This window comes from Falco punctatus, assembly GCF_963210335.1.
Source record: "Falco punctatus genome assembly, chromosome: 2".
Taxonomy (NCBI): domain Eukaryota; kingdom Metazoa; phylum Chordata; class Aves; order Falconiformes; family Falconidae; genus Falco; species Falco punctatus.
Window position 1 is genome coordinate 11,528,879 of NC_137581.1, and position 26,200 is coordinate 11,555,078.

Here is a 26,200-nt window from a genome sequence, read left to right on the forward strand (position 1 = left end):
GCTCTCCTTCAGGCACAGACACAAATGCATAGAAGGTGTGTGTTAATGTCCCTGCTTCAGAGAAGTATTTAATCCTATGTGTAAACTGGCAGACATCAAGAGAGCCCAGTAAAGAGTACTAAATACCTTTACAGTTAAAACTCGTGTAGTTTGGGTGTTCAACTGCGTGCTCTGAATCAGGCAAAATCCCCTGTTCCAGCATCCCCAGGGATCAGCTCTAATTACTAGCTCATTAATTGTTCTGGTTTGGTCTGTCCCTTTTTGTAAGTGGAAGTTTGAGAAGAATTTCTAGCAGAAGGAGATCCTCCCCTGTTAGAAATATAGGCACACCTCCCGCCAGTCAGACCACCAAAACCTTCCACTTTCCAGAGGGTTTTACTCCTTTTTCACTTTGGTATGTGTAGTTGATTGTCAGCTGGCAGAGCATGTGGATGCTTGTATAAAAAGACTGAGTGAAGAGGCGAGTGTGGTCTCCAGCAGGCTGTAGGGTATTCACACTTGGGCTGTTTCAGCACATGAAAAGAGTGTCTGAGTAGGCTGACTTTGGTTCCTCGTCTGTAGGACAGGAGTCACCTCCTTGGTTGCTTTGCCTGTTCCACTGAAGGGGGGCCTTAGTATTTTTCACACTGGAGACACCATGATGAATAGAGAGGTTCAGCTGTGATAAAAAAAAAAAAAAAAAGTTTCATTGCAATATTGCCATTTAAAATTTTCCTTATTTTAAAGACATTTGAACTTTTGAAATAGACTGTGGTGTCTCAAGCACTGCATAAAAACTTTGTTCCCTGAAGAGGCCAAACAGTAATTCCAAATGCTCCCCAAGTAAGGTCTGGGACTTTGTAGTTGCTCTAGCTTTTATGTGCCTGTGATTGAAGAGAGAGTCTCCCGGCTCCCCCTTGTGTGGATGCTCTACTCCTGCTACGTCAAGCAGAAAACAACTGATTTGTGCTGCTTTTGATCAGACATTCTACAGTGCTTTGCTGCTGGAAAGCAGAATAATACTGTCACAAAATTTAAATTAACAAAATATGCCTAGAAGGGATTGGTAGCTCTTGTTCATCTGATTAATGTCAGGCTTGTAAAGTCTGTTCTCCAACAAAAAGGGCAGCAAATGCTCAAGTGAGAGATGTTAAAACAGAGACTCTCCATTTTAGTGGATCTTTGTGGTTTAGTTACAATCTCTTAGTGAAGCACCCAGGACCAAATCACGAAATCAGCCAGCATCAAGGGAGTTGAATTGGGTTGCATCTGTGTTCAGTTTTAATTGGATTTGACATGGCTATCCCACTGTAGTGCAGCAAGCAGCCAAGTTAGTGCCTTCCCCTCAGGCCTTATTACTGACAACAACCTTCGCATAGAGCTGCATGTTCAGCAGCTGGGTGGATAGGTGTTCTGTGTTGGGAAATACAGGCAGGATTTGAAAAACACGGGATTTCTATCATGCGATTCAAGTTCTGCTCTCAAATTGGGGGAGTGGGGGACACTTTCTAAAATGTCCATCTTCTGTCAGGAGTTCTTTGATGCAGCTTTTCTCTAACAGGTATCATCTTCTGATAATATTTTGCTGCTCAACAGTAGAATCAAGGCAGCACTGGTAGCAAGTACATTCTGTGCCACCTGATGTATTTTTATGGGTTTATTTTCCCCTTACGTACATTTCTGTTCCTTCAAGATGTGCTCTGAGACATTTCCAATTTCAGCATTCTGCCTGTCTCATCTAATTCAATTGTAAGCTTTTCTGAGCAAGGACCATATCTGGATTCTGCTTTCAAGTTTCATTACACAGCACTTCTGCAAACTGATCCTTTAAAAAAGTATCACGATGAGGGAAGGAACTTCACTTATCCATGGGGATCTGACATATGAAAAAAGCATATCTTGATCTCCCAAACTTTCAGCAATACTGTACCCACTCCTGCCTCCATGTGCTCCAGTCTCATTGGAAATGATCAGTGTAATAGCAGCTTTTGCCTAGGGTTTGCGTTAGAGGGGAAGAGGTTATTGATTATTTTTTTTTTCACTTTTATCATTTTCACATTTGCTTCTCTTTCAGGTGTGAACAGAAAAGTTACCTATTCCCTGGCAGACTCTGCAGATGGTTACTTCTCAGTTGACCGGTCATCAGGAATCATTATTTTGGAGCATCCACTTGATAGAGAGCTTCAGTCTTCCTATAACATCAGTGTAAAAGCATCAGATCAGAGCATCGTGCTGACCTTGTCCTCGTTTGCCACTGTTACCATTACAGTGCTAGACATTAATGACAACCCCCCTGTGTTTGAAAGAAGAGATTATCTTGTTACAGTACCTGAAGACACCTCACCTGGCACTGAGGTCCTTTCTGTTTTTGCTACAAGCCAAGACATTGGTACAAATGCTGAGATTGCCTATCTCATCAGATCAGGCAATGAGAAAGGGAAGTTCAGGATTAACTCCAAAACAGGTTTGTAAAGTGGATTTTACTTCTAATGCAAAATGAAAGCACCAGAAAAATGTGAATGCTTTAGGGAAGGCTCTTGGACCAAATAATTTCCAAGAGCAGAGACTCAGAGCTTGTCAATGTGGAATTAGCGGCACAGTTAAAAAACAATTTTATGTTGGAGAGTGATGTAAATTACAGTCACACTCAGCTGCCCCAAGTCGAGTAGAGAATACTTTTCTCCATTATTATGTCTGTTGAAGTCAATGTGGATGTGACAACCCATTAGCCCCGCTGTGTGCAACCCTTACAGTTATGAACACTTGCAATGTTTATCTGCTTACCAACTGAGTACGGCTTCAACTGTCTGGATCTTAGTAAGCATCAGGCAGTGCTATCAGGACCAAATACCTGGCAATCCTAACATATAATTGCTGTTTATACAACTGTATGAAACTTCACTGACTTAGGTTGCTCCTGGTTTGTGTCTGACAGTTGACTTCAGCGATGGTTTGGGTTTTGTTTTTCTTTTTTTGGTTATACATCACAAATTTTAAAAACATACTGCTGCTTCTCTTTAAGTAATACTAAGAATGCTACCTTATTTTTTATGCAAATGGCTCATTTTCTTTGAATTTCTTAAGTGGGATATATTCCTTTTCCTTACTGAGGTTTCAATCCATCAACAGTAAGCTGTGATTCTTCTGTGCTCCTGTAGTGGATCCTCTTATTCTCATAACATTTAGGGTGATCCCTACAAACCTGCCACCAGAGCCTCAGAGCAAAACAATCTTGATTTTGAGAGCTGAAGGTAACACTTGTTTGAGTGCAGCTGTAGTAACCAGTAACCCGGAAAGTCTCAAAATGATGCATTGTGTCATTTATGTTACTGTGTGCAAAAACCTCTCTCCACTCTGTGGAGGCCACTGCCTTACATGTAAGGGACTTGACATAATTGTGTGTTGTCTGTTATCTTCGTAACGTTGATTAGTGTTAACGAAATTTAAACATAAATACGCCTAGACAGCGATACTTAACTTCACATTTGACAATGAAGCCAAGGAGATAAATCAATAAAAACCCATAATGAAGCTTAATCACACAGGGAAAAAAACCCACAACTATTTATTATTCATTAATGTGTGACAGCTCCATTATTATCGGTTTAGAGGCAGGAGCTCAGTTTCCAGACAGCCGGGTGCTGATGTAGCATGCCTGATCAGGGCTTGAAAAAAGAGTGCCCTTCACACCATTTATCAGTGGGAACTCTCTGCTAGCCACTTGAAGCTTCTCTTCAGGGCTCCTGCTTCCAGCAAGTCACGCTGAAAGGTAGGATTCATTTGGAAGGAGCCCAGATGAGATTAAGAAGAATGATCTGAGGTCTGTAAAATGTGACTTACCAGGAAAGACTGAAGGAATTGAGGCTATTTAAGCTCAAAAAGAGAAGACATGCTGTTAGTATTCAACCCTGTTAAAAGTACCTATGAAGAGGAGGGGAATAAACTGTTCTCCATGCCCACTCATGAGAAAAGAAATTGTGAATGGACTTAAATTGCATTTGGATTATTTTGGTTAAGTGAGAGGAGGAAATTTCTAACTGTAATGATTGCTAAGCACTGAAATACATTTCATAAGAAGGTTAGGAAACTGGTGTTGTTGGAGGTTTATAAGAACCTCAGAGATGAGTACATTCAGAAATGATTAGGTTCAGCTGACCTGTGTTGGGCAGCAGTTAGTCTAAATGACCTTTAAGCCCCATGCATCCCTGCTCCTGATGGGTCTGTATTGAAAAGGATTTGGCTTGCCAAGGTTAAGGATTTGTTTTTAAGTCTTTCTTGCCATGCCCAGTATTACCTCCTTCAAGGCATCCCTAGTAACCTGTGCACAACCCGCTCCCCCCTTCTTGTTAAGGTTATGGGTACACGGGAAACAAGTGTAAGGCTTACATAAAAATAATTTCTACCCTAGAGGGGGTCTGACCACACAAAGTGAGTCAAGTTACAGGAAGTCTTGGTTTTGATTGTGTGGTGAGGGAACCCCAAATTTATAAACCTACTTGAGTGGGGAAATCCCTATTTAATCATATAAATGATAGACAACTGATTTCTCAAAGGTATTCATACCCCATTCATTTGTATTTAATTCATGAGAAGTTAATTATGTGGGAGTGAATTTCTGTTGACTTGTCAGGGCTGATTTCCAGAGTCGGCATCCAGTTCTCCCACAGGCTCTGTTCCTGAGCCCAGGCAAATGGGTGGATATGGCCCCCACTTCTCTGTCTACCATACTCGTATAATAAAAGTTACTTTCATGAGGAACCATTCATTGCTTCATGCCTTGTGAAGGTCCTTTCTGCAGGCAACCCAAGTGCAATTGGCATCATTCTTTAATCAAACGACAGCAGTAGAAACCTGACCAAATATTTTTATTGGATTGGGTTATATGTTACAGTTAGAACAGCATATTTTGTGTGTGTGCCATACTGATAAATAGCACGCTGTACTGTTTACTGCAGTCAAATCCCTTAGTCTGTGGCATTTTTTATTTTTCACTGGCTGCTGACGTTCCCTCCCTTGCTTCAAAGGAGTGATTTCCATTTTTGAAGCTTTGGATTATGAATCGTGTAAGGATTTCTACTTAGTAGTGGAAGCAAAAGATGGAGGTACTCCAGCCCTGAGCGCCGTTACAACTGTGAACGTGAATGTGACAGATGTTAATGACAACGCACCGAAATTCAGCCAGGTGGTCTACAGTGCAGTCATCAGCGAGGACGCCGCTGTCGGTGATTCGGTGATAATGGTGAGTGAGGCCGTGGGCAGCGCGTAGGCAGGACAAAGCCCTCTGCCACATGACCTTTAGTAAAATACAGCTGCACTGGTTAACAATGATAACTACTGCATCTTGAATCAACCAAACTGTTCTCTCATCAATACTCTGCATCTGCTACTACTTTCCAGGCTTCTGCCAGTTTCCCCCCAAAAGAAAGTAGCAGGAGTGTACCGCCTGTTTGTTTTTAACTCCAATATGCTGTCAAAGAACAATGACATGTTTAAGGCATTGCATTTCATGAATCAGCTAGAAAAAAGTGGCGTTTATTAGACAGGCAGAATTCAACTTTTCAGTGAAATACATAGTATTGATGTAGTCTGGCACACAGTGTGCCATACTCAGACATCACAATAATTTCATCTTGGAACTTGGGGATCCAGAAAGTAAGTGTTATATGGAATATTAAGATTAAATATTGTGTATGTTTTAAGGCTAGACTTTTAAAAACATCCAAGGGGAGCCTCCTATCAAAAACTGATTGGCTTGATGCTGTAGAGGTGTGCAGTTCAGAGGTAACTGGTCTGATGCAATACGAAGTCTTACTTTTTGGGGTGTTGAGCAATTAATGTATCGTACAGATGGCTTAATATTTGTTTTGCTTATTTTCACTCTTCTCTCAAAAAAAGTTGATAGCAGAAGATCTGGACAGTCCTTCCAATGGCCAGATTCATTTTTCCATAGTGAATGGGGATCAAGACAATGAATTTTCAGTTGATCCTGTTTTGGGACTCGTGAAGGTTAAAAAGAAATTGGATAGAGAAAGGGTAAGAGACACGTGGGACTTCTTAACTTACAATGACTTACAGATGTGTATTGATCTCAACCATGCTGCTACCTTATTTTGAAGAAGCTTTTTTTATAGTCTGCAATGATTAGCCTAAGATGCTCCAATAGGTCTTTCTAAGGCTGTTCCACTTCTTCCCACCTCCACACTATCCCCGATCCTATCCACAACCCAACTACTCATCTAGTATCCCCATCCTGCACCAACACAGCATCTGAGGCCAGACGGGGGAAGAAAGCAACCCTGGATTTCTCCTGTGGTGCCACCAGCAGCTGTTGCTGTGTTAATGAGCTGGCTCCTCTCTCCTGCGCGTGCAAGCACACACATGCAGCGGTGTGTGCAGAGGAGTGATTACAACATGCTCCAGATTGTGGCAACAAGCACTGAGCTGAGACCTCAGCCATTAATTAGCACGCTGCAAAACATGTCACTGGGGAGGTGATGTTATGAAGTGGCCAGGCTGTACCAAAAGTGAAAGAGTGCTTCATTACGCAGATTCTGCTGCTTTGTTTGCTCACTAGATTACTCACTCAGGGTGATTTATCACCATTTTGTCATAGCTAGCAATTAGCAGCTTTTGGAAAGAAACAAATACAGTTGCCTGTGCTGCTAGCAGGGCAGGAGAGTGCTACACAGCTTCCATGCCTCCTGCCTCCCAGCAATGCATCCGTGAAACTGGGGAAGCTGATTGCTATCCTCGGAGTATGGGCTCAGCTAGAAAAGCGCTTTACTGGAAGCAGGGCTACTGCTTAAAACTCTGCAAATATCCTTTCTGTATTATCACAAAGGCAGGATTAAATTGCCAGTGTTTGGTGGCCGAATGACTTTACCGCAGACCGAGGACAGGGAAGTAACAATGGCCGTGCATATTACAAATTTGCTGTAATATATTTCTCTTAAATGGCACAGGCTTTACTTCTTAATATGATTTTCCTTAGCTTCTGAAGTGCACTCATGTACAACTGCATTCAGACACATAGATTTGCCCTCACCAGCGTGTGTGTGTGTGTGTTCAATACCAGCTCTGTTAAAGATCTGCATTTTCCAAAGCTTCCCTTGGTTAAAATAAGCTGTGATACTGTGTTTTTCTTTGCTTCCTTGGCACATTTCCTTGACACAGGTGTTTCTGACCCCTTCAGGGAAAATGATACACGATGCCCCATCTGCTGTAGATCCCCCAAGGCAGTGCTGACTCCCATGTTTCAGTGGTTTAAGGAAACTCATTTCTAGACCTGCAATCACGTAGAAACCATGACTTTTGCCATGTACTTTTTGGGGATACATTTAAATGAAAGAAAACACACAAAATTTGGGAAAGATCCCACAAAACAGTCAGTCTTGTCTTTAGCTAGCAGTAGAAATTGCAGCTTGAAAGGGGGTTAAAATGAAATATTAATTCTCTATCTCAGTATCTTGATTTCCATAGTTTAGGATTCTTCCTCCCTTCTATGTCACTATGCCCTCACCAAATATCAGTCTTTCTTCTCCTTACAACCCTCCAAAAAAACCAGTTTCCTTTTTCTTTAGGTTGGTCCTACATCCCAGATGAGCCTCCCTGTTTCATACACATAGCCTATACAATAGGAGGGACCTCCTACCCAAATGGCTTTTATTTTCCAAATGCCTTTGGATTTCCCCCCACCCTGAAAAAGCCTCTTTAACATTATGTTGTTCCCACCTACAGGGAGGCGCTTTTCCCCTTCCCAGCCCTGCACTGAGAGGCTGGAGCAGGGTGTTTTATCTGGCGCATGTTTTGCCCTTTGCTCACCCCCTGCCCCCCCCAGAAGGATTCATAGGCAGACGTGTCAGCAGCATTCCCTGCAGAGCGCGGGGGGATGTACAGTAAAAAGCAGTTGTAAGACCTAAGGAGGCTGACATAAGGATGCAGTTCATAAAATCAAACTGTCATCCATAAGCTATGCATAGACAGAGCTTTTACAAATTGTCACATACACTTACACCTCATGCGTGAGCACATACGTGCTGAGAGGGCCCATGGGTGATGCACTGAACTGCCCACTCTGTGCTGAGTAGTTTGTGTCTGTTGCAAACAAGCTGGCTGAAGAAACCCTTATCTCCTACTGAATGGTGGTTAATATCCTGTTGCTACAGAGACTGTTGTCCCTAGTAGTCCCACATATTTTCCAGTGTGCTTAAGCCAATTGCCGGTAAACTTTTTCTTCGTTCTCCATCACCATGTTAGAAACACTGTGTGTCAAACTGAGGTTGGCTTTAATAAGCAATTTATATAACATCCTGGAAACCAACCGTAAGACAAATAGAATCAGGTTTCCCAGCTGACACCTAGGAGAGATGAAAATGTTAGCTACAGAGCTACAGAGCTACAGTAGTAATGTCTGAGTCTGGATATTATCCATCATTTATTTTTTGTCTGCCCCTTTGTTTCAGGAGTGCGTCATCTGATACTGTTATTTTAATACAGTGAAGTTGTTATGTTTATTGATAGCCTTATAAAACAGAAGTTGGGACACAGAGTGGCAATAAACAGGATAATGTTATCCTAAGGGCAGGGAAGGTAATGAGGCCAAACAGCTTTCCTTAGAATATGGTAGGTGGTGTACTGGACGTAAAGAACATGAATTAAAATTTAGGACTGCTTTCACTATGATTTAATGTTTTCACCTTTTTGCAGATATCTGGTTATTCATTAGTTATCCAGGCAAGAGACAGCGGCACCCCTCCTTTGTCTTCAACTGTGACGGTCAATGTGGACATTTCTGATGTGAACGATAATAGCCCTGTATTTACTCCATCGAACTATACAGCTGTAATTCAAGTAAGTTTATCCTGCACATCAAAAACTTGCCTGACTTTTAAAATACAAAAGCATTTGGTTTCAGTTAAGTAGCTTTTGAGGATTTATCGGCAAAAGATGTATCAAGTGATCTTATTTAAAGGAAAGTATAAACACGCCTTTCTTAAGTCTTTGGTAAGTTTCTGTTTGCTGAGGCTCCTTAACCTCAGCATCTGTCACACATTTTACCATTCATCCCTGCTGCACCAGGTACTCTGGCCTCAAAAACACTGAGCCGGGATCAGTTTGCACTTCTTTACACCTTGCTCAGCGTACAAGTCTTAATGGTTAGTCAGTCCTGATCAGACACAGTATCAGGCAGAGCTCATCAGTCCCTGGAGATGTGGTGGGTACCTCCATCTCTGTTTAATAGTCCATGGGCCGTAATCAATGTCAAATAAACGCTGCTTGTGAAGTGCTATCTTAGGCAAAGAGCATTCAGCTGAATATTCTTGATAGCAAAACATGGTATTTTATGATTGTTCTATGTATAATTTTAATCCTTTTCTTTATACACTGTGTATATGTGTAAAGGAAAATAAACCAGTGGGCACAAGCATTTTGCAGCTGGTAGTGACAGACAAAGACTCTTTTCACAATGGCCCCCCTTTTACCTTCACCATCCTCACTGGCAATGAAGAGGAAGAGTTTACGCTGGATCCTCATGGTGTCTTGAGATCTGCAGTCATCTTCAAGCACATGGTCGCAACCGAATATGTGCTCTGCGTGCAGGTACGGCTTGGTTTTTGCATCCACACAGAAACAAAAACCCTCATAGTGGTAGGTCATCTGTACGTTGCCTGTGTGGGTTGGTTTTAATTGGCCATATTCTATGAGCAAATACCATGCATTCCAGTTTAAAAATGTACAATATGTTATATTTCCTTTGATGTCCTTAAACCTAATTTCATATAAATATAAATAGGTAGACAACCACCTTTCCAGTTTCCTCCATATGAAATGAATTTTCTGAGAAGTGGCCATTATGATTTAAGATTTTCACCTTTTTTTTTTTCTGTAGCTAAGCGAGGAAAATAAGCAGAAACACATTATCTACATATAAATACACCACAGAACGGGTGATGGCAGAATATTGTTCTAGGAAGGAAAATCACCTCTGCTTTTAAGTCATAAATTTAATAATAAATTTTTGGAAGCCTACCAAGAATTCACAAAATCACTTTTTCCAAGGTCAACTTAGCTTTTAAAGAATGTTAAAATAAGACATGAAATAGAAGTCCAGCTCAGACTTAGCTTTAGAGTCATTGTTGAAGAACTTTGTAAGCAGGGTAATTTTGATTACAAAAACCTGTAAATCCAAAAGTAATTTGTCCACATTTCTCAGGTCTGCCAGAGCAAATGTCTTAGACTTCAGTAAACATGCAAGTCTAGGGTATGAACTACACCTCTTCATTGAAACGGGACATGATCCTATAAGCCAAGTCTGAAATGCAGGCTTCCTCCACTTACTTTGCTGGGGTTGTTTTCTCTAAATACAGCCTATCTGCTCCTTTATAAACACGTTTAATGCTGTTCATAGCACTAGCATCCTGAGTTAGTTACAATTCAAAAAAATGTAAGCTCTGATGCTAACTAACACTTTAAATCAAAGTAAAGTTTTGCAAGTTTGCCATTTAATATTCCTGAAACCTATTTTTTGAGCCTTGTAGGAAAGTAAAAATCCCTTCACCTTTTATTCTTATCATGCCTTCATCCCCAAATGCCCTGCTTTCAAGGCAATTTGCTAGCCAAAGTTCCAGTATAGCCAAAATTGGGCGTAAGAATTAAATTTAAACAGCATTGTCTAGATATGGATCCAAGTATGTCATGTAAGTGAAATATTAGACAGACCACAATGTCTGAGATGCAGTAACATGTTCAGAAAACCATGCTGTTGGATTGTGGGGGTGTAATTCCTCCCAGTATTATCTTCTTCAGGGATTTCTGCAGTAAAAACATATTTTATAGGTTCTTGTTGTGTATAGACCATAGAACCATTTCTTTCTGTTCATGCATGCCAGAGTGCTGCTTTTTCCTTTCAACCATCAGATTCCACCTCTGTGTTACATTTATTAAAAAGTAACATTAAAATGTAAAGTGGAATGGGACGTAATGTCTGTGCATGTGTGTGTGCACATAAACATAATCTTTTTAAAATACTCCACGCAGTCCTTTTGAATGATTTTTAGTGTCTAAGAATTACTAATCCTTTCTTAGTAATGTCTGTATTACTGTTGCCATCCTGCCCTTTTTTTTTTCTTCAGTTTGTAAATTTTCCTCCCCTTGTCCAAATGCAAAGATCTTTGAATGTTTGTTAGATCTCTGCCCAGTGGTTGCTTAGTCTTCCATTCTCTGGATCAAATAAACATGTGGAGCAGTATATCTTAATAGTGACTTCAATGAAACATTTTTCTTAGTGCAGGAAAGGACACTGATTCAAGTTTGCACACCTTTCTGTCAAGATGACCCTGTTTTTTTTGTCGTGCTTGCTCTTCTACTTTCTATAAAGAAGTGCAAATGACGCTATCATACGTGCTCTGGGTCATACAGTCATCTGTCCAAGTGCAGTGCTGCTCTCATATTTTATTGTTACTATCAGCACAAGCACCCTATTTCATTTTTGGAGGGTGATAAATTTTATTTATTTCAAGCATGTTTCTCAATCGCTTCAGACAAAGTAGTACAGAGGCTGTAAAAAAATTCTGAACTCTCTCACATGCACACAAACTAAGCAGGGTCTAAAACACTTTGGAGCACCCCAAGCAATGCAGAAGCTGCTGCTGGTACTTCACAGTGCTAAAGTCTCTTTTCCAGGGCAGAAGTGAGCCCAATTCCATTTGGTGCAGAATATACCACATTCAAATGGCTGCGTAGTGAAGATGACAAGTGATAGCAGTGGGATCCTGGGAACATTTTGGTTTGAGTAGTAAGACATTCTGCTGACACATTTCTCTCTGCAATCCACTTAGATGAGATATCTGTGCTTCTCTAAAGAGTTTGTAAGTTCCACTGCTAGAAATGGCTGAGATGTTTCTTTACATATGTATTTTGCAAATGCATTTGAGAAGTTCTGTTGAGAGGTCTTCAGAATTACTGATGCTGTGAAAATATATATAGCAAGTAGTTATGGTTGTTGGCTGTGTTATATGTGTGGAATTCTTTTTTTTTTTTTTTTTTTTTTTCCAAATTACATTAGGCAAAGGACTCTGGGAAGCCTCAGCAGGTTTCCCACACCTACGTTCAGGTGAGAGTTATCGAAGAGAGCATTCACAAACCAACGGCCATTCCACTGGAGATTTTCATTGTCACCATGGAAGACGATTTTCCTGGGGGAGTCATTGGGAAAATTCATGCCACAGATCAGGATGTGTATGATGTCCTCACATATACACTAAAATCAGAGCAGAAAAGCTTGTTCAAGGTCAACAGCCATGATGGGAAGATCATCGCCCTTGGAGGGCTGGATAACGGCAAGTATGTCCTGAATGTCTCTGTCAGTGATGGCCGGTTCCAGGTACCCATCGATGTTGTGGTCCACGTCGAGCAATTGCTGCAAGAGATGCTGCAGAACACAGTCACCATCCGTTTTGAGAACGTGTCCCCAGAAGACTTTGTGGGCCTTCACATGCACGGGTTCAGGCGCACCTTGCGAAACGCGGTGCTTTCCCAGAAACAAGACAGTCTGCACATCATCAGTATTCAGCCAGTGGCGGGTGGCAATCAGCTTGACATGCTGTTCGCAGTTCAGATGCACAACGGTGGTTTCTATAAGCCTGCCTATTTGATTCAGAAGCTTACCAATGCAAGGAGACATTTGGAAAATGTGATTCGTATTTCTGCTATCTTGGAGAAGAATTGCTCTGGACTGGATTGTCAAGAACAACACTGTGAGCAAAGTCTGTCTATTGATTCGCATTCCCTGATGACCTATAGCACGGCACGGATTAGTTTTGTGTGCCCCCGCTTTTACAGGAATGTGCGCTGCATGTGCAATGGTGAGTACCGCTCCGTCTTCCTCTCCCATCTTTGCGCATTATGCGATAGGATAGGTTTTATTCCTCTGATGCAGATTAGAAGGGGCATTTCAATTCAGTCCGTTAAAGCACGACTGGCTGATGTATTGTGGGAATTGATTTCTCAGGCTCAGGAAGAATTGTTCGTGTTTACTGATGTAAATGGAAGTTGATGAACTTTGGCCTTTCACGACAAAGACCGCTTTTCCTGGAGGCTCCGCAATCAGACCCATCAACCAGCTTCCAGGGGAGGGGAAGGGGTGGGAGAGGAAGGAAGAGGGAGGGCTGTGGTTTCCCAACCCAGTTGGTGCCATCACTGGAACAAACGTAGGGTATGGTCGTAGCAGAACATCCTGATCTTCAGTGATGCACCAGCAGTGTCCAAGGAAAAGGACCCCTGACCTTAGGTGCAGTGCGGGTGGAAAGGCCTTTTCCAGTCCCATTGCTGCAGAGAGGGGTGGAAACAAATGAAGTATTTTATTTACAAGCACTGTTCCTGACCTTTTATGCTACCGTAGGCGACAAGGTGAGTTTCAGGCTTCTCCACACTTCAGCAAAAATTTCTCCTGGGCATATATGACAAATAGACTTGAGAGTCAATCTTCCTTATGGTTCTGCACTTGGAGTATAAAACCTCAGGCAATTATAATAATAGTTCTGTTTCTTTTGTTTGCCAGGCTATTTGCTCCTCATTCCACTTCATTTAAGAGCAGAGAAAAAAGCTGCTGTAAGATCAATACATCTAAGCCTGCCTCACCTTAAGCACACATGCACACACCCCGAGCGGTACAAGAACTCAGCAGCTGTGTCTTTCAGTAGCCAACCTTTGTTTCTGCAGTAGTCAGCAGGACTTTGTGTCTTACCATCGATTGCAGTGGGGATGAAAATAGGCATAAATTGCATAAAACTTAACCAGAAATCATTGTCTCCTGCAGCATGTGAATAATAATGCCACAGAAGTTCAGTTCTGCAAAACTATCAGAATTCTGCGTGTGAGGTATTTTCATGTACATTCAAGAGCAGACAGTCTGGTCAATTTTTAAGTAATAGCATTGCAAATTTCAGAGATGTATCCTTATAACAATAGTTGTCATTTTGCTACACATGAAAGGCTCTAAAATAAAGGATTTTTGCAGGTTTAAGAGAGGCAATGCTGAAATATCTTCCAGATGAGTCCAGGAGCCAGAACAGGAGCACTGTCTGCAGAGCACTTTTATATTCTCTCAGTCATAGCTTTGTCTCATTTTCATACCAAGAAATCACAAATCCTCATCTCCATGGGGATAACGATAGCCCTCGCTGTCAGAAATTGGTTTTCTGGCAGCCAAAATTTTCAGTGTTTATAATTTCATTTCACTATCTGTTAAAGTCAATAATGATGTATTATTCCCTTCAGATACTAATACTAAGTGGATCTGCCTCATAATCCCTTAGCTTAACTCCAAAAAAAAAAAGGACTTTGCAATGCGGTAACAGTTCTGATCCAGCAGCTCCCTCTCTTTTCCTCCCTGCACAGCAAGTTTGCACTGGAAACACAAAAATTCAGCTGGGACAGCGATTTCCAAATTTTTCTGTCATGTACCAGTCAATCCTCAAAATGCATGGCAGGCTGCCGGAAAGGCAGCGTGGTTCTGCAGACCGTCTGCGGTCCCTAACCTCTGGACCATTTATCATGGCCTTGAAGGCTGCTGGGTGGGAAGTTGCAACAGGCAGCTTGTCCAGCTGGAAAGCTGGAAGGGTTCCCACAGCTCCTGTTTGAGCCCCTACGTGCTGATTTCCCGTGGGTGAGCCGCAAGACTTGGGGTGGGGTTGTGCACGTCTAGCCCATCATCCAGCCTGTAACAAAAAAAATGTCCAGAGCTGCTGGTTTCAGGGGGAAGTAAGAAGATCCATGCTTTGCCCTTCTCAACAATAGTTAATGCTTCAGCTTCTTCCACTGTTTTTAATTAAAGGAGCCACAAGAAATGCCCTGATGTTTAGCTAGACACACAGGCACACACTGTGTTTTATCACATAGGAGGTGCACAGACTTCTGAGGTATATTAATGAGAGAATGTATGTATAGTTTTGCTTTCATGAAGGCTAAAGGCTAGGGCCAGTAAAAGAGCTGGAAAAATGCAGCTGCTTCTTTGATCAGTAGTTCTTGTACGTGCCCATAAATGCATCAAGACAGGAAAAAGCACACAAAATACTAGAATAAATTTATTTTGGCTTGTTTAACAAGACAGCATTAGCAAGATATTATCAGTATAATAAAAGTATTGTACTTCCTTTGTTACCAGGATAGTTTCATGTCCAGTAAATATTAATAGCTTGAATTATGACAAAGCTATTAAAATATCACATGTGTTTCCAGAGATCTGATTCAGTTCTGACCCAGAAAGCTGGAGTTTGAACTAATTCACTCGTTCTTGAAATATGTATCATACTTGGAGTGTTTTTCCCACTGGCAGATGTCACAGATACGCACAATTTATGCATGCCAGCTGTGCATAACTTACCTAGATTACGTTTGTGAGCAAATGGAGTTATCTAACATGAAAATTCAGGGAGACTGTAAAGCAGGCAGTGGGTGAACTTCGGAGGTTCAGCAGCTCCGCTCCGGAAGGAGAAGTTCGAAAGTTCAGATGCATCAATCTAAGCCTTTAAAATCAATAAAATTGAACTAAAGAGTTTTCCAGTAACAAACGGTTTCCTTAGATTTCTGGCTCATCTGCTTGTGTTTGTGTGAATAATATTGTAACAGCCCCGGGTTTGTTTCAGCGTGGCCATAGGGGCTATGCAATTGCCAATCTCCCATCACATGGCATGAGGTATGCAAACATCTGCTAATGCTTGTGGGAAATAAATATAGGAGGACTGGCATAAATATTTTCATGTAAAATATTCCTTATGACATTCTCATTTTTCAGAAGCAAAAAATCTATTTTTTATTTTTATTTCTTAGTAAAAAAAAGTAATTATCTTTTGTTGAGGCAAAGATGCAGGGAAGAAGCAGGTTTTGTTGGGACTGCTTTGTGATAGAGCTGTTCTGCATTATAATCTTAACAAAAGTGAGGTTACCTTGGTATGTTTATGGAAGAGGACTAGATTGAAATCATCTTGACAAATGTGGGCGTATATCTACATCTGAACTGGTCACTCCAGGCCCCATTTGCAGACAGTGAAAAGAATGAGGTATTTTTAATGATGTGATACATCTCTCCCTAGATGTCTAAAATCAGTCAGATGAATCATGCCCTAAAGTTAGATGAGATGAATTCCATTTCAAGTGTTTAATATGGTTCTGGCTTAATAGTTTGAAAGAATTTTTCTAATAGACCCAGAAGTGTTCAGCAAAGGTGCAGACACTCACATCCACATTATTTAATCAAGTGAATAGCAGCCTTGGACCACTTTCTTATGCAACCAGGCAATTCAGACTTTATGGAGCCACTTCTAGCATTTTGTGAATGTTCTGAAAAAAGGAGATCATAGGCTCTGATGATCTGCTATTAATGTAGGACCTAATCTTCAGAGGTGGTTTGTGCCCTGAGCACACACTACCTCTTAAAGAGTCCTGGGTGTTTTGCAGGTTTGGGCATCAGGAGCCCAATTCCTATGTGTCCAACACCGCTTTTCCCATTTTCAGGAAGCACACACACTTACCAATGAGCCTTGAGTTCTCCTTGCAAGGTAGCCAGGAATATTGAAAAAGGTGGTGGTGTCCTGTCTGTGCTTGGGAACAAAAAACTGCGGATAAATTTCATTATTTGATTTGGCTGCAGTCCTTTTAACATTGCACTTGTGTAAGGACGAATGTTTCTCCCCGTGAATATCCCCCATTTTAAGGCCCATGCAGATAATGCACAAGCTGGTATAAAATACGGAAGCTGAAGTGTGAAGCCGGGGATGACTGTAGTAATCAGGGTGAGTGGGAACTGCTGTCTGTCACTTGGGTCTTACGTGAAGCTGTGAATGAGGAGTGGATGGAAGTACTCAAATGTCTTGGTTCTTCTAAAACTGGGAGAGAATCTGATTCCCTAGGACATACTGTGTGACACAAAGTTTTCCAGGGGTACTTGGACTAACTGAAACCCATGGCTGACTTGTGCAGAAACAAGTTTGCCCTGTCTGCACTGATATGTATACAGTAATCATTGCTTACAATACCTGGTCACTATGCTCCAAAATTAAAAAAAAAAAAAAAATTGCAGCTCACAAGTCGATGGTCTTCCCTCCACACTAAACTTAATTATTAGATTGTTTAAAAGTAACAGTTTGGAGTTTGCTTTACATGCTTTCTGGGACTGTGGCATTCGGGAGTCACCTTTCGAGCTGTCTTCTGCCAGCAAGAGAAAAAGATTCTTATTTAAATATTCATACAGATTCAGTAGAATGGGCTTACAGAAAAACATCAAATATTACAAGGTTAAAGTTAAAGTTGTTGCAGCACTCAATTTTCAAAATATATTTACAGTCCTGGAAGTGATCCTTCTTTGGAGGGACCTGAATTAAATAAATGTCTCGTTTTTGAAATGGAAGAGTATTTTCTTCCTCAGTATACTACTAGGGAGATTGTAATACCTTTACCTTCTTTTAGAGAATTAAACAAGAGGATGATCTGTCAAGATCAAGTGGGTCTATTCCACTTTTTCCTGCTATGCGCTGGCTGATGCTAGCTCATGTGTCTCTGTGATACCTTGTAGAGAACAGCTTTATTAATAGTAATGCGAGTTTCAAGGGAATGCCACAAATTGTCTGGACTTGCCTACAGAAAAAAAATGATCAATTCGAATATATATGCCTTGAATCTCTTCTTGGATGGTAAATAGACTGCTCTTTGGAGTGGAGATGCAACATCAGAATAATTTTATTTAAACTCGGGCTGTAAATCTTTGATGTGGACAACGGAACCTTGAACAATTTCACAATTTTGCTCCACACAGTTGTGAAATCAGCCTGAAAATGTATGTTAGCTAGGGCAATGCAATAATGCAGATTTGTAGCTTATGTACTTATAACCATACAGACAGGCATAAAGCATTTCTTTTCCCAAGTCTGAATATTTTAAAAAACTTGGGACAGCTATGAAACCCTGCTGCAGCAGGATGAATAAAAAGTTGATTTGCTTGTAGCTTACCAGAAGAACTATTCTCGGCCTGCCAGGGTAAGCAGTTCTTTAGTGATCTCCTCAGTTGCACTAAATACGTTAGATCCTTTCCATATATTTTTTGACTGTGAAAGGATGACTCTGAAGTACAAATCAGAGTCTGAATCAGCTGAAGAAACCGGCAGAGACGGATAACAAAGTAAGCTATTGCTTTACTGCTTCATGTCAAAGATACAGTGGTAAGTCAGGGGATTTGAAAATTTGTGAAGCCACATTTGGAAATCTCAGTGCCCCTTTCTTCTGCACACTGACGAGCTGTGGGGCTTTTGTCCAAATGACTTGCCTGTCAGCTGTGCAGAGGCTCACTTGAATTACAGCCTCAAAAAAGGTTTAAGGGTGTTCAGACAAGAGATATGCTCTGCGTACAGCAGAATACTGTGTATTTGTCACATAACAATGAATTAAAACAGCTGAAAGAACGAAGTAGAAAATACAAGGCAGCCTATAGAATATTTAACCACCTGCTATAATTTCAGAAATAATTGTTACTTGCAGTTGAATTCCAAGAATGTGGGGGGGTCCTAAAAAAAAAACCAACAAAAAAAAATCAAAAACCCCAAAACTATAGAAAATGTCACATTCTCTGTTAAATTTTGTAGACCTTACATTTAAATAGAGCATAGTTCTGTGGTGTAGAACCCTCTTAATTACACTTGTTTCTCAGTTCTGTGAGACTTAGAGTGTGACTGTATATTGCAGCTGTTATTCCTGTTAATGTTACCTACTAAAGTGATTAATAAAGATTTCCATGCATCATTTTCTAACAGTGCTACAGTCAGTACTGTAAATCGTTTACTGCACAGACCTCTCAAACAAATGTTTGACAAAGGAGGCGAGGATGTTAAAGATTAAATTGACTGTGCTGTACATCAAGCAAGACATTTACAGTCATTCCCACATTTGTAGTCAGCCCATGTCCACTTTGAAACCTACAGTGGTAATTTTTCTTTTTCCAGAAAATACTTACAGTGCCAGGTAATTTCAGCAATGCTTACTATGAGCCCTGTTTGGCTTGTACTAAAGTGTGAGAGCAATAAGATTCTTTCTTTCATTATTTTCAGAGATATACTTTATGACAGGTTGATTTCTTCTGTTATAAATTGTAAATGAAATACATATGCTCAAAAAATAGTTTTTGAATACGATAAGGGTCCTGCAATAAACAGGAACTGCCAATATTCAGAAAGTGATGGGTAGGAAAGGTGCTGACTTTTTATTGTTAAAATGATCACCTGCATGTATTAAGTAAATGGATTTGATAAGCAAAACAAGAGACACCTGTCCATTCCCAGCAACTGGCTTTCGCTCTGTTTGAGCTCTGGCTGCAAATCGACACAAGCAAGGGCAGGAGTGCCTTTTTTCCCTGCACTTAAAGGCTGCTTTCCTAGCAGCCGCACAAGATACCCAAATGTAGAAGCTGACCGGGCATCTACCAGGTTCCTTATTGCACCTGGCTTACTGCAACGCCAGCAGCGTGTCCTGTGCAGGACAAGGATGAAAAGTCCAGCTCTCACTCTGTAGCAACATGAGTCCACTATGCAATTCCATATGCAATGGGACTTGTGTAATCACAGCCAGAAGAAAGGAGGATAGGTTTTGGCAGCCTGGACAAGGTACACAATAGGATGTGAGATCTCAGAAATGTCAGGAGGAACATGGGGACAGGGCTAGTTTGCCTTTGCTATATGGTCAGGCTGGCAGCGCGTCCTGTGCAGTACTAGGATGAAAAGTCCAGCTGTCACCCTGTAGCCCAGAAATGGCTTTTTCTTATTTTGCCTCCTAGGGAGCTTTACCCTGTTAAATCTGCTTCTCATGGATGTGCTGGGACAGTGTGCTGGGGCAAAAGGAGCGCATAGCTTCAAGTCATTTTTTTTTCTTGCATCTCTAAATTCCCTGCCCAGGAGACTGTGAGAAAATGAATGGCCTGAAAGTCACAACATCAATTATAAACCAGTGACTGCTCATAATAGTTGGGTTTTATAATACATTGTCATGGGGTTTAGGGTGGCTTTGAAGAAGAACTGTAATGGTTTTGCTACATACTTGTCCAAAGGACAAGTACTGTGAAGGCTGGGGTTTTTTTTGGGGGGGGTTGGTTATTATTATTAAGCCATTCTTTGCTTGTACTGAAGTGTGAGATCAATAATTGTCTGTCATTACTCTTGTACTGCTGCAGATTATGCTTTACATTGTGTATCCCTGACAGTATTTTAACTTCTTGCAGGAGGACTCTGCCCAGGCTCTAACGATCCCTGTCTGGAGAAGCCGTGTCCAGGGGACATGCAGTGTGTGGGGTATGAAGCTAATCGGAGACCCTTCATCTGCCAGTGCCCACCAGGAAAGCTCGGAGAATGTTCAGGTGCATGTCACAGCGGTAAAGGGGAATATACTTGAACAAGAAAGTGCTGCCCTTCTCATTATGTAGGTGCCACTGAAGTCAACAGAAGTTGTACCGCTTAACTCTTCTCAGCACTGGCACTCAGTCTATTTATAAGCCCTGTAAAATACTTGTCTCCATAGCTATGGGGCTGTATGGAGACTGTGATCCAGTTTCCATTGGGAAATTCCCACTGACTTGGTTGAATCCCAGATCAGTATAACAGGCTGCTGAGAAAAGAGGACTTTTCCTACAGACTGTTATGCCAGATGTTTTCCTGCCATGGGCAAAGCTTTATAATTAACTCCTCTGCTTACTATTTAGATTACCAAAATTCCAATCTTTATTAATGAAAACATGACACCATCCCAAATAGAAAGTTCGAGGACATTTGTTAGTTCTCTGCAGCTGTGTTGTTCCCTGGGATATGAAGAGCCAGGTGCAAAGTCAGTGAAGTGGAGCTTTCTGTTGACTTCAGTGAATCCAGGGCTGCATGACAGAGGACACGTGCTCTTTCCCTGATGAAAACATAGCAGATACTGAGCTGTACCACTGTGGTCCTGGGCAGTGGTTGCAGAGAACTCATAGCAAGGCTTTGGATGGCATCTGCTCACACCTAACTTTATACCCATAAGTCAACTACCTGATGTACAGGTGTGCTCGTCTTTGACTCCCTGTGTTATGAGTGAGTCAAGATAGGTGCCTCCAGGGGTATATGACCTTAAAAATGCTGAATACTCGGAGAAACCTCTCTTTTGTATAAGTAAAAAAAAGTAGGACTTTCCTCCATCCCCTGAAAAATATTAAAAAAAAAAAAACCACAAACATGTTTTTGTAGTTGGTGCCAGCTTTTTTTCCCATCAAAGTTGGGGTTTATTCATTTCTTCCTAGACATTAGCTCTATAAATTCTTTAATTAACTTGACAGTTGCAAAATTATTTTATGTGTCACTAAAAGAACATGTGTCTTTTCAAAATGGTTATTTCAGGCCACACTTCCCTCAGCTTTGCTGGGAATAGCTACATTAAATACCGTGTTTCTGAAAATAGCAAGAAAGAGGAATTCAAGTTGGCTCTCCGTCTGCGAACCCTGCAAAGCAATGGGATTATAATGTACACCAGAGCGAATCCCTGTATAATTCTGAAGGTAATTAAAATATCGTTTTTGCAGTTGTTTTTCTTGATGATATGTTTCTTTTGTTGGCTCTTGGTTTGAGAAATGCCGTTCTCCTTTCGGCTGTAGACTGAGAAGATGCAGTATGATCTGCTTCATGCTAACAGGGAAAAACAACAATTGTGACAATGGCAGCAACAACAACAATCTAAAAAGGCAGCTTATTAGTGATACTTTACTTGGAAAATGCTCCACTGGCTGCTGTTCATTATAAGAATGTGTGTCTGCATGCAGAAGCAAATCTACACGAGATGTAAGATTTGCCCATTTATATGACCAAATAGTGAAAACAATGCATACTGAAATCGCTGTTCTTTCACTGCGTCCGTGCCTGTGGTTAGAAGATACACTCACGCTGCTACCGAGTTAATTCCAGAAACCAGCTGCCTGGAATGTGGCTCCTACTGAATGTGAAGATTTCTGCACTCTCTGAATTAAGATTATTTGTGGAGAGAGGCATGAAATAGCTGGAGGTTGATATCCAATCAATATTTCATCGATAAGCTCTCAATGCATTTTTGTTCTGTGTTGAGTTTCCGTGGATTGGCAAACAAATACCTGCTGAATGGAAAGGGAGTGCTGGGCTCATCCAAGAGCCTGCGTGTATAGCATTTCTTCTAGGGCCTCTAAGGTACAAAATGAAGACATTGATTTTTGTATCTTGGCCATGTCCTATAATTCAGCAGTGGGAAAAATGGCTCAGAGCCTTTTGTGTCTGTATTTGCAATCTTTAGAGTTCTTTTGGCTGAATGCTTAGGTAATGTTAAAATGGCTAGATGAGTTCTTAATGGGCAACAAATAATTTTATAGCTGTCAGACTGAAATATTTCATGAACAAAAATCCTGTCTGTCATTCACTGGGGACTCTCAGCATTGTTCAGATTTGTAGAAGACAATTTGAGACACATAGAAATGCAGTTTGAACTTTTGAGTGTATTTTTTTGTTCAATAAACCCAAACAAAACTGCAGACTTGAAGACCTTCTTTGAAGTCTTTGTCATGATTTCTCTTAGCATATACCAGTAGGGAATGTTTGCAATTCTGTAATTTTGAAAAATGCTTGGGAAAAAACAAATGGCCCTGGTGGAAGGTGCCACTTAAAAACAATAGGTAATGATGCAGAGGCAGGCTGAAATGGAGTTAGAATGATGATAGAATAATTTATTTTTTCAGAGTTAGGTGTATAAAACTGGCATGATTCAAGGGTACAGAAGGTGAGGTCATAGACAAATGAGTGGAGATCTGCATTTGAAGCTAGAAAATGTTGCCACCAAAAGAGTTAAAAATCATGGTATTACAAAAAAATAAGTAAGAGAGCCCCTCACTGCAGTCACCTGGGTTGAGTTTTTAGTTGTGGGGTAGGAATGACGTATTTTCAGTCACCATTTCACACAGTTACCTAACCGTTTTCCTTTGAAAGATACTGGGAAGAAAACATAATACTTGAAGAAGCAGTGACAACAGCTGCAGCTACTCTGCTCCGATCCCAGAGGCGAGCCTCCAGGTCATGCTCTGTTTTGCTTCCTAGCTCTAAGAAAGGATTTCCAGCTCTGAACCCAACTCATGCGGCATTTAGTAGAGAGCTTCAGACACAGCTGCTGCTGCTTCTCATGTCCAGTGAGTGAGATCCAGGGTCACATATGGATGCAAAGCCTCCAATTTCTCCCATGCATTGAGCAGGGAAGAACACAGGGAATTCCCTTCCCAGAGCCTCATGCTTGGATTTAGGTAGGGCAAGATTTGCTGTTTCAGTGGGTATGTCTTTTTCCCAGGTCTGACCCTTGGCTTCTATAAGCGTGGGGTTTAAAGAAAAGCAAAGCATTACATTCAGTATGTGTTTTTTGAGGAATGGCATCACTTAAAAGATCAGGAACTGCTACAGTTTGGTTTGTGAAGGTCATTTGGCAGAGGAACGTCAGACTGAGGTCTCACAACAGTGCTCTATGGCAGATGAATGGCATGATGCTCAAGCGATGTAGCTGTAGCAGGTCTCTTCAGGGATGGCAGCTGAATCATGAACTGCACTTCAGGGATCCCTAACTCAGATGTTTTCAAGCAAGTTATGCTTAGACTTTCTAAGCGTATGTTTTTTTTCATTTGTAAACCAGAGGTAAGGCTTCTTTAAACCAGGTACGTATGTTGTGAGATAGGGAGGCGCTCAGAAATGAGGCCATTAAGTAGATTAATTAGAGGTCTATAAATGTGAAGTTGTTATCATTTGAGCATTGCTTTCAATTAAATTAAACATGAGGAGAAGCTTTCCAAATAGAGGATAAAGGATGAGATCCTGTGCTCTTTTGAGTACTCTGGCATCACTCCAGCAAAGCACTTAATCACTTGCTTAACTTCCTGTATTTAAAGGCAATTGGAACTGCTCACATACCTTAATTTTAAGCATGTATTTAAGCATCTGCTGGATTAGCACCAGAGGGCCCAGCACCATCACTGAGCTCCAACAAAAGGCAGAGGTGGAAGAAATTTTGATCTTCCACATAGTACAAGCCCATGAGAGAACGGACAGAAAGCACCGCGGCTGTTGGGGCATATGCTGGCATTGATGTTTTTTAAAGCAAGTTTCCCCCACTGCAGTCTATTTAAAAATTAATGCTGCAATATGGTTTTCAGTGTTTAAATGACCAGCTTAATTTTGGGAGCCATGCATTCATGATAAATCCAGGGATGGAAATATTTCATAATCATAGCATGGTGTCCTTCTTGGATGAATAATCAATTCCATAGAGCAAACTGCTTGTCTACTACTTTGCTGAAAGCTTACCGGCTATGCTGTATTGATACAATATAATAAGGGTGTTATTTATTCAGCTGTTTCAAATAAAGCAACTCATCCATTGATTTTGAGAGGTTGACGGGGGTTTTTTGTTGCGTGCTCTTGCTTTTAAGACAATTGGAGCAAAATGAGATGCAGGTCGATGTCCTTTTATTTTTTTCCTCTGAAAAGATTACGTGTGCCAAAAACAGTATCACCATTTCCTTTTTCCTATGTAGCGTCTATCTGGGAAAAGTAAGATTTAACAATCTAAAGCATTATGAGACCATTGCAGAAGAGGATTCTTCTCTTCTGAAAAAAAAAAATTATTTTATTTTTTTAAGGGGTATAATGGACATTCAACTAGTTTTGTGAAATTTAAAGGATTAAAAGTAGGCAAAGAAAGATTTTCCCATCATACCAGAAATGCAGCTGTTAAATGGTAAAAGGCAAGCGTATGTTCTTTCGTGAGACTTTGCATGGTTTAGTTAAGTGTATATTATACATTTTAATGCGTGCTGCATTGCTTATGCTGGATAAGACTGAAGCTTGGATATGGTCCCAGTTATGGCTGGAGTTGAAACGAGTAATATTTTAATTAAATATACCGTTTTACACAAACGAACCTGAAATGTAGTTCGGCTAACGAAATATTTCCCCAGACAGATTAGTAGGCAGCATGCTGTATCCGTGGTGTGTGACTGCAGATGGACTGTGTGAGCCGAAGGTGGTCTCAGAAGAACCATTTGATCATTTTATTACCTATGTTGATACACAAATATGGATGTTAGCCAAACATCTTAGCCAGGCTAATATTCTAATATAATTTACAATATGTGTTTGGCTCCATTTTGCTCATTGAATGAAACTGTTGAAATGTAACAGATTGCATCAGCTTTTGGAGCCTTCTCTGTTCTTTGTACTTCTCTACAGGTGAGGAATTTTGTGTCTGTAAGAGCATACATGCTTAGGTATGCATTAACCTCACTGTCCTAGTAGATACAATGAGAGATACTGTAACTAAGCCCAGAAAGCTTTGAGATGTGGAAGTTTGGTGGGAATGTTCTGCCCAGCTAGGTTGAAGCAGTGTCTCTCTGCTCTTATCTTGGTGCAGAGGGTCTCTTCTGGCTCTGTGGGCTGCATTGGTGAGAGGCTGCAGAGTCTGCACCTCTCTGCTGTGAGATGGAGTAACTCAAGCTCTCTGCTGTGTTGCATCACATAGGTGGAGAAAATAGCAGTGCCACCTGTTCAGTCCTGAACTTAGAGTCTGAGGCTACCAGCCCTCAACCAGACCAGTCATCCCACTGAGGTTACTGTCTGAATAACTGCTGATCCTGGACAGCAGCATTGGCCATTCATGAGATTTCCATACTATTTTCTTGAATGTATCCCATTTAGTAAGAAGTTAATTTGAAGTTCAGCTTTTCTTGGTAACAAGGTCCAGGCTATACTCAGAGAGCCCCTCTGAGGATTGAACACTGTCCCTGACATCACATCGGCTAGGAGGAATCATGGGAACACCAGGGATTAACTGTTGAATTCTCCATGCTTGGGGGTGGAAACATCCTTTTGCTCGGTTGAGTGGAGGGACCTTCTCGCCCCTGGCCAGCCAGCCTAGCTGCTAAGTGGGCAGGACAGGAGCCCTTTGCAGCTCCTGCTCCTTGCCGGCTGTTCCTGTGCTTCCTCCTCCTCCTAAAGGCACGGGGCCATCAGGGGACAAATATTTCCTCCCTGCCCTGCTACAGCATGGCCTGTGACCGTATGATTAATGAAAGTACTTTTATGGTCCCATTGCTAGGGGTATCTGGGCATGTCACGGTCTTTAATGTATGTATCCGTAAAGCAGTGGTGTGAGGTAGGGAAATGACGTT

At 41.2% G+C, this 26,200-nt stretch overlaps 1 protein-coding gene across 11 annotated transcripts in view; it reads left to right on the plus strand.

Annotated features, from left to right (window-relative positions):
- The window catches only part of FAT3 (FAT atypical cadherin 3), a 416,215-nt gene that overhangs the window by 363,001 nt on the left and 27,014 nt on the right, over positions 1 to 26,200 (plus strand). For all 11 annotated transcript variants that reach the window (XR_013926224.1, XM_080376579.1, XM_080376583.1 and 8 more), the window contains 8 exons: positions 2,054 to 2,443; positions 5,004 to 5,218; positions 5,875 to 6,012; positions 8,686 to 8,829; positions 9,382 to 9,579; positions 12,044 to 12,842; positions 20,237 to 20,371; positions 21,378 to 21,535. Coding sequence is in view for 10 of the 11 variants with exons in the window: in XM_080376579.1 (XP_080232705.1) it covers positions 2,054 to 2,443; positions 5,004 to 5,218; positions 5,875 to 6,012; positions 8,686 to 8,829; positions 9,382 to 9,579; positions 12,044 to 12,842; positions 20,237 to 20,371; positions 21,378 to 21,535 (2,177 nt within the window). In the remaining variant the exon portion in view is untranslated. The remainder of the gene's footprint in view (positions 1 to 2,053; positions 2,444 to 5,003; positions 5,219 to 5,874; positions 6,013 to 8,685; positions 8,830 to 9,381; positions 9,580 to 12,043; positions 12,843 to 20,236; positions 20,372 to 21,377; positions 21,536 to 26,200) is intronic.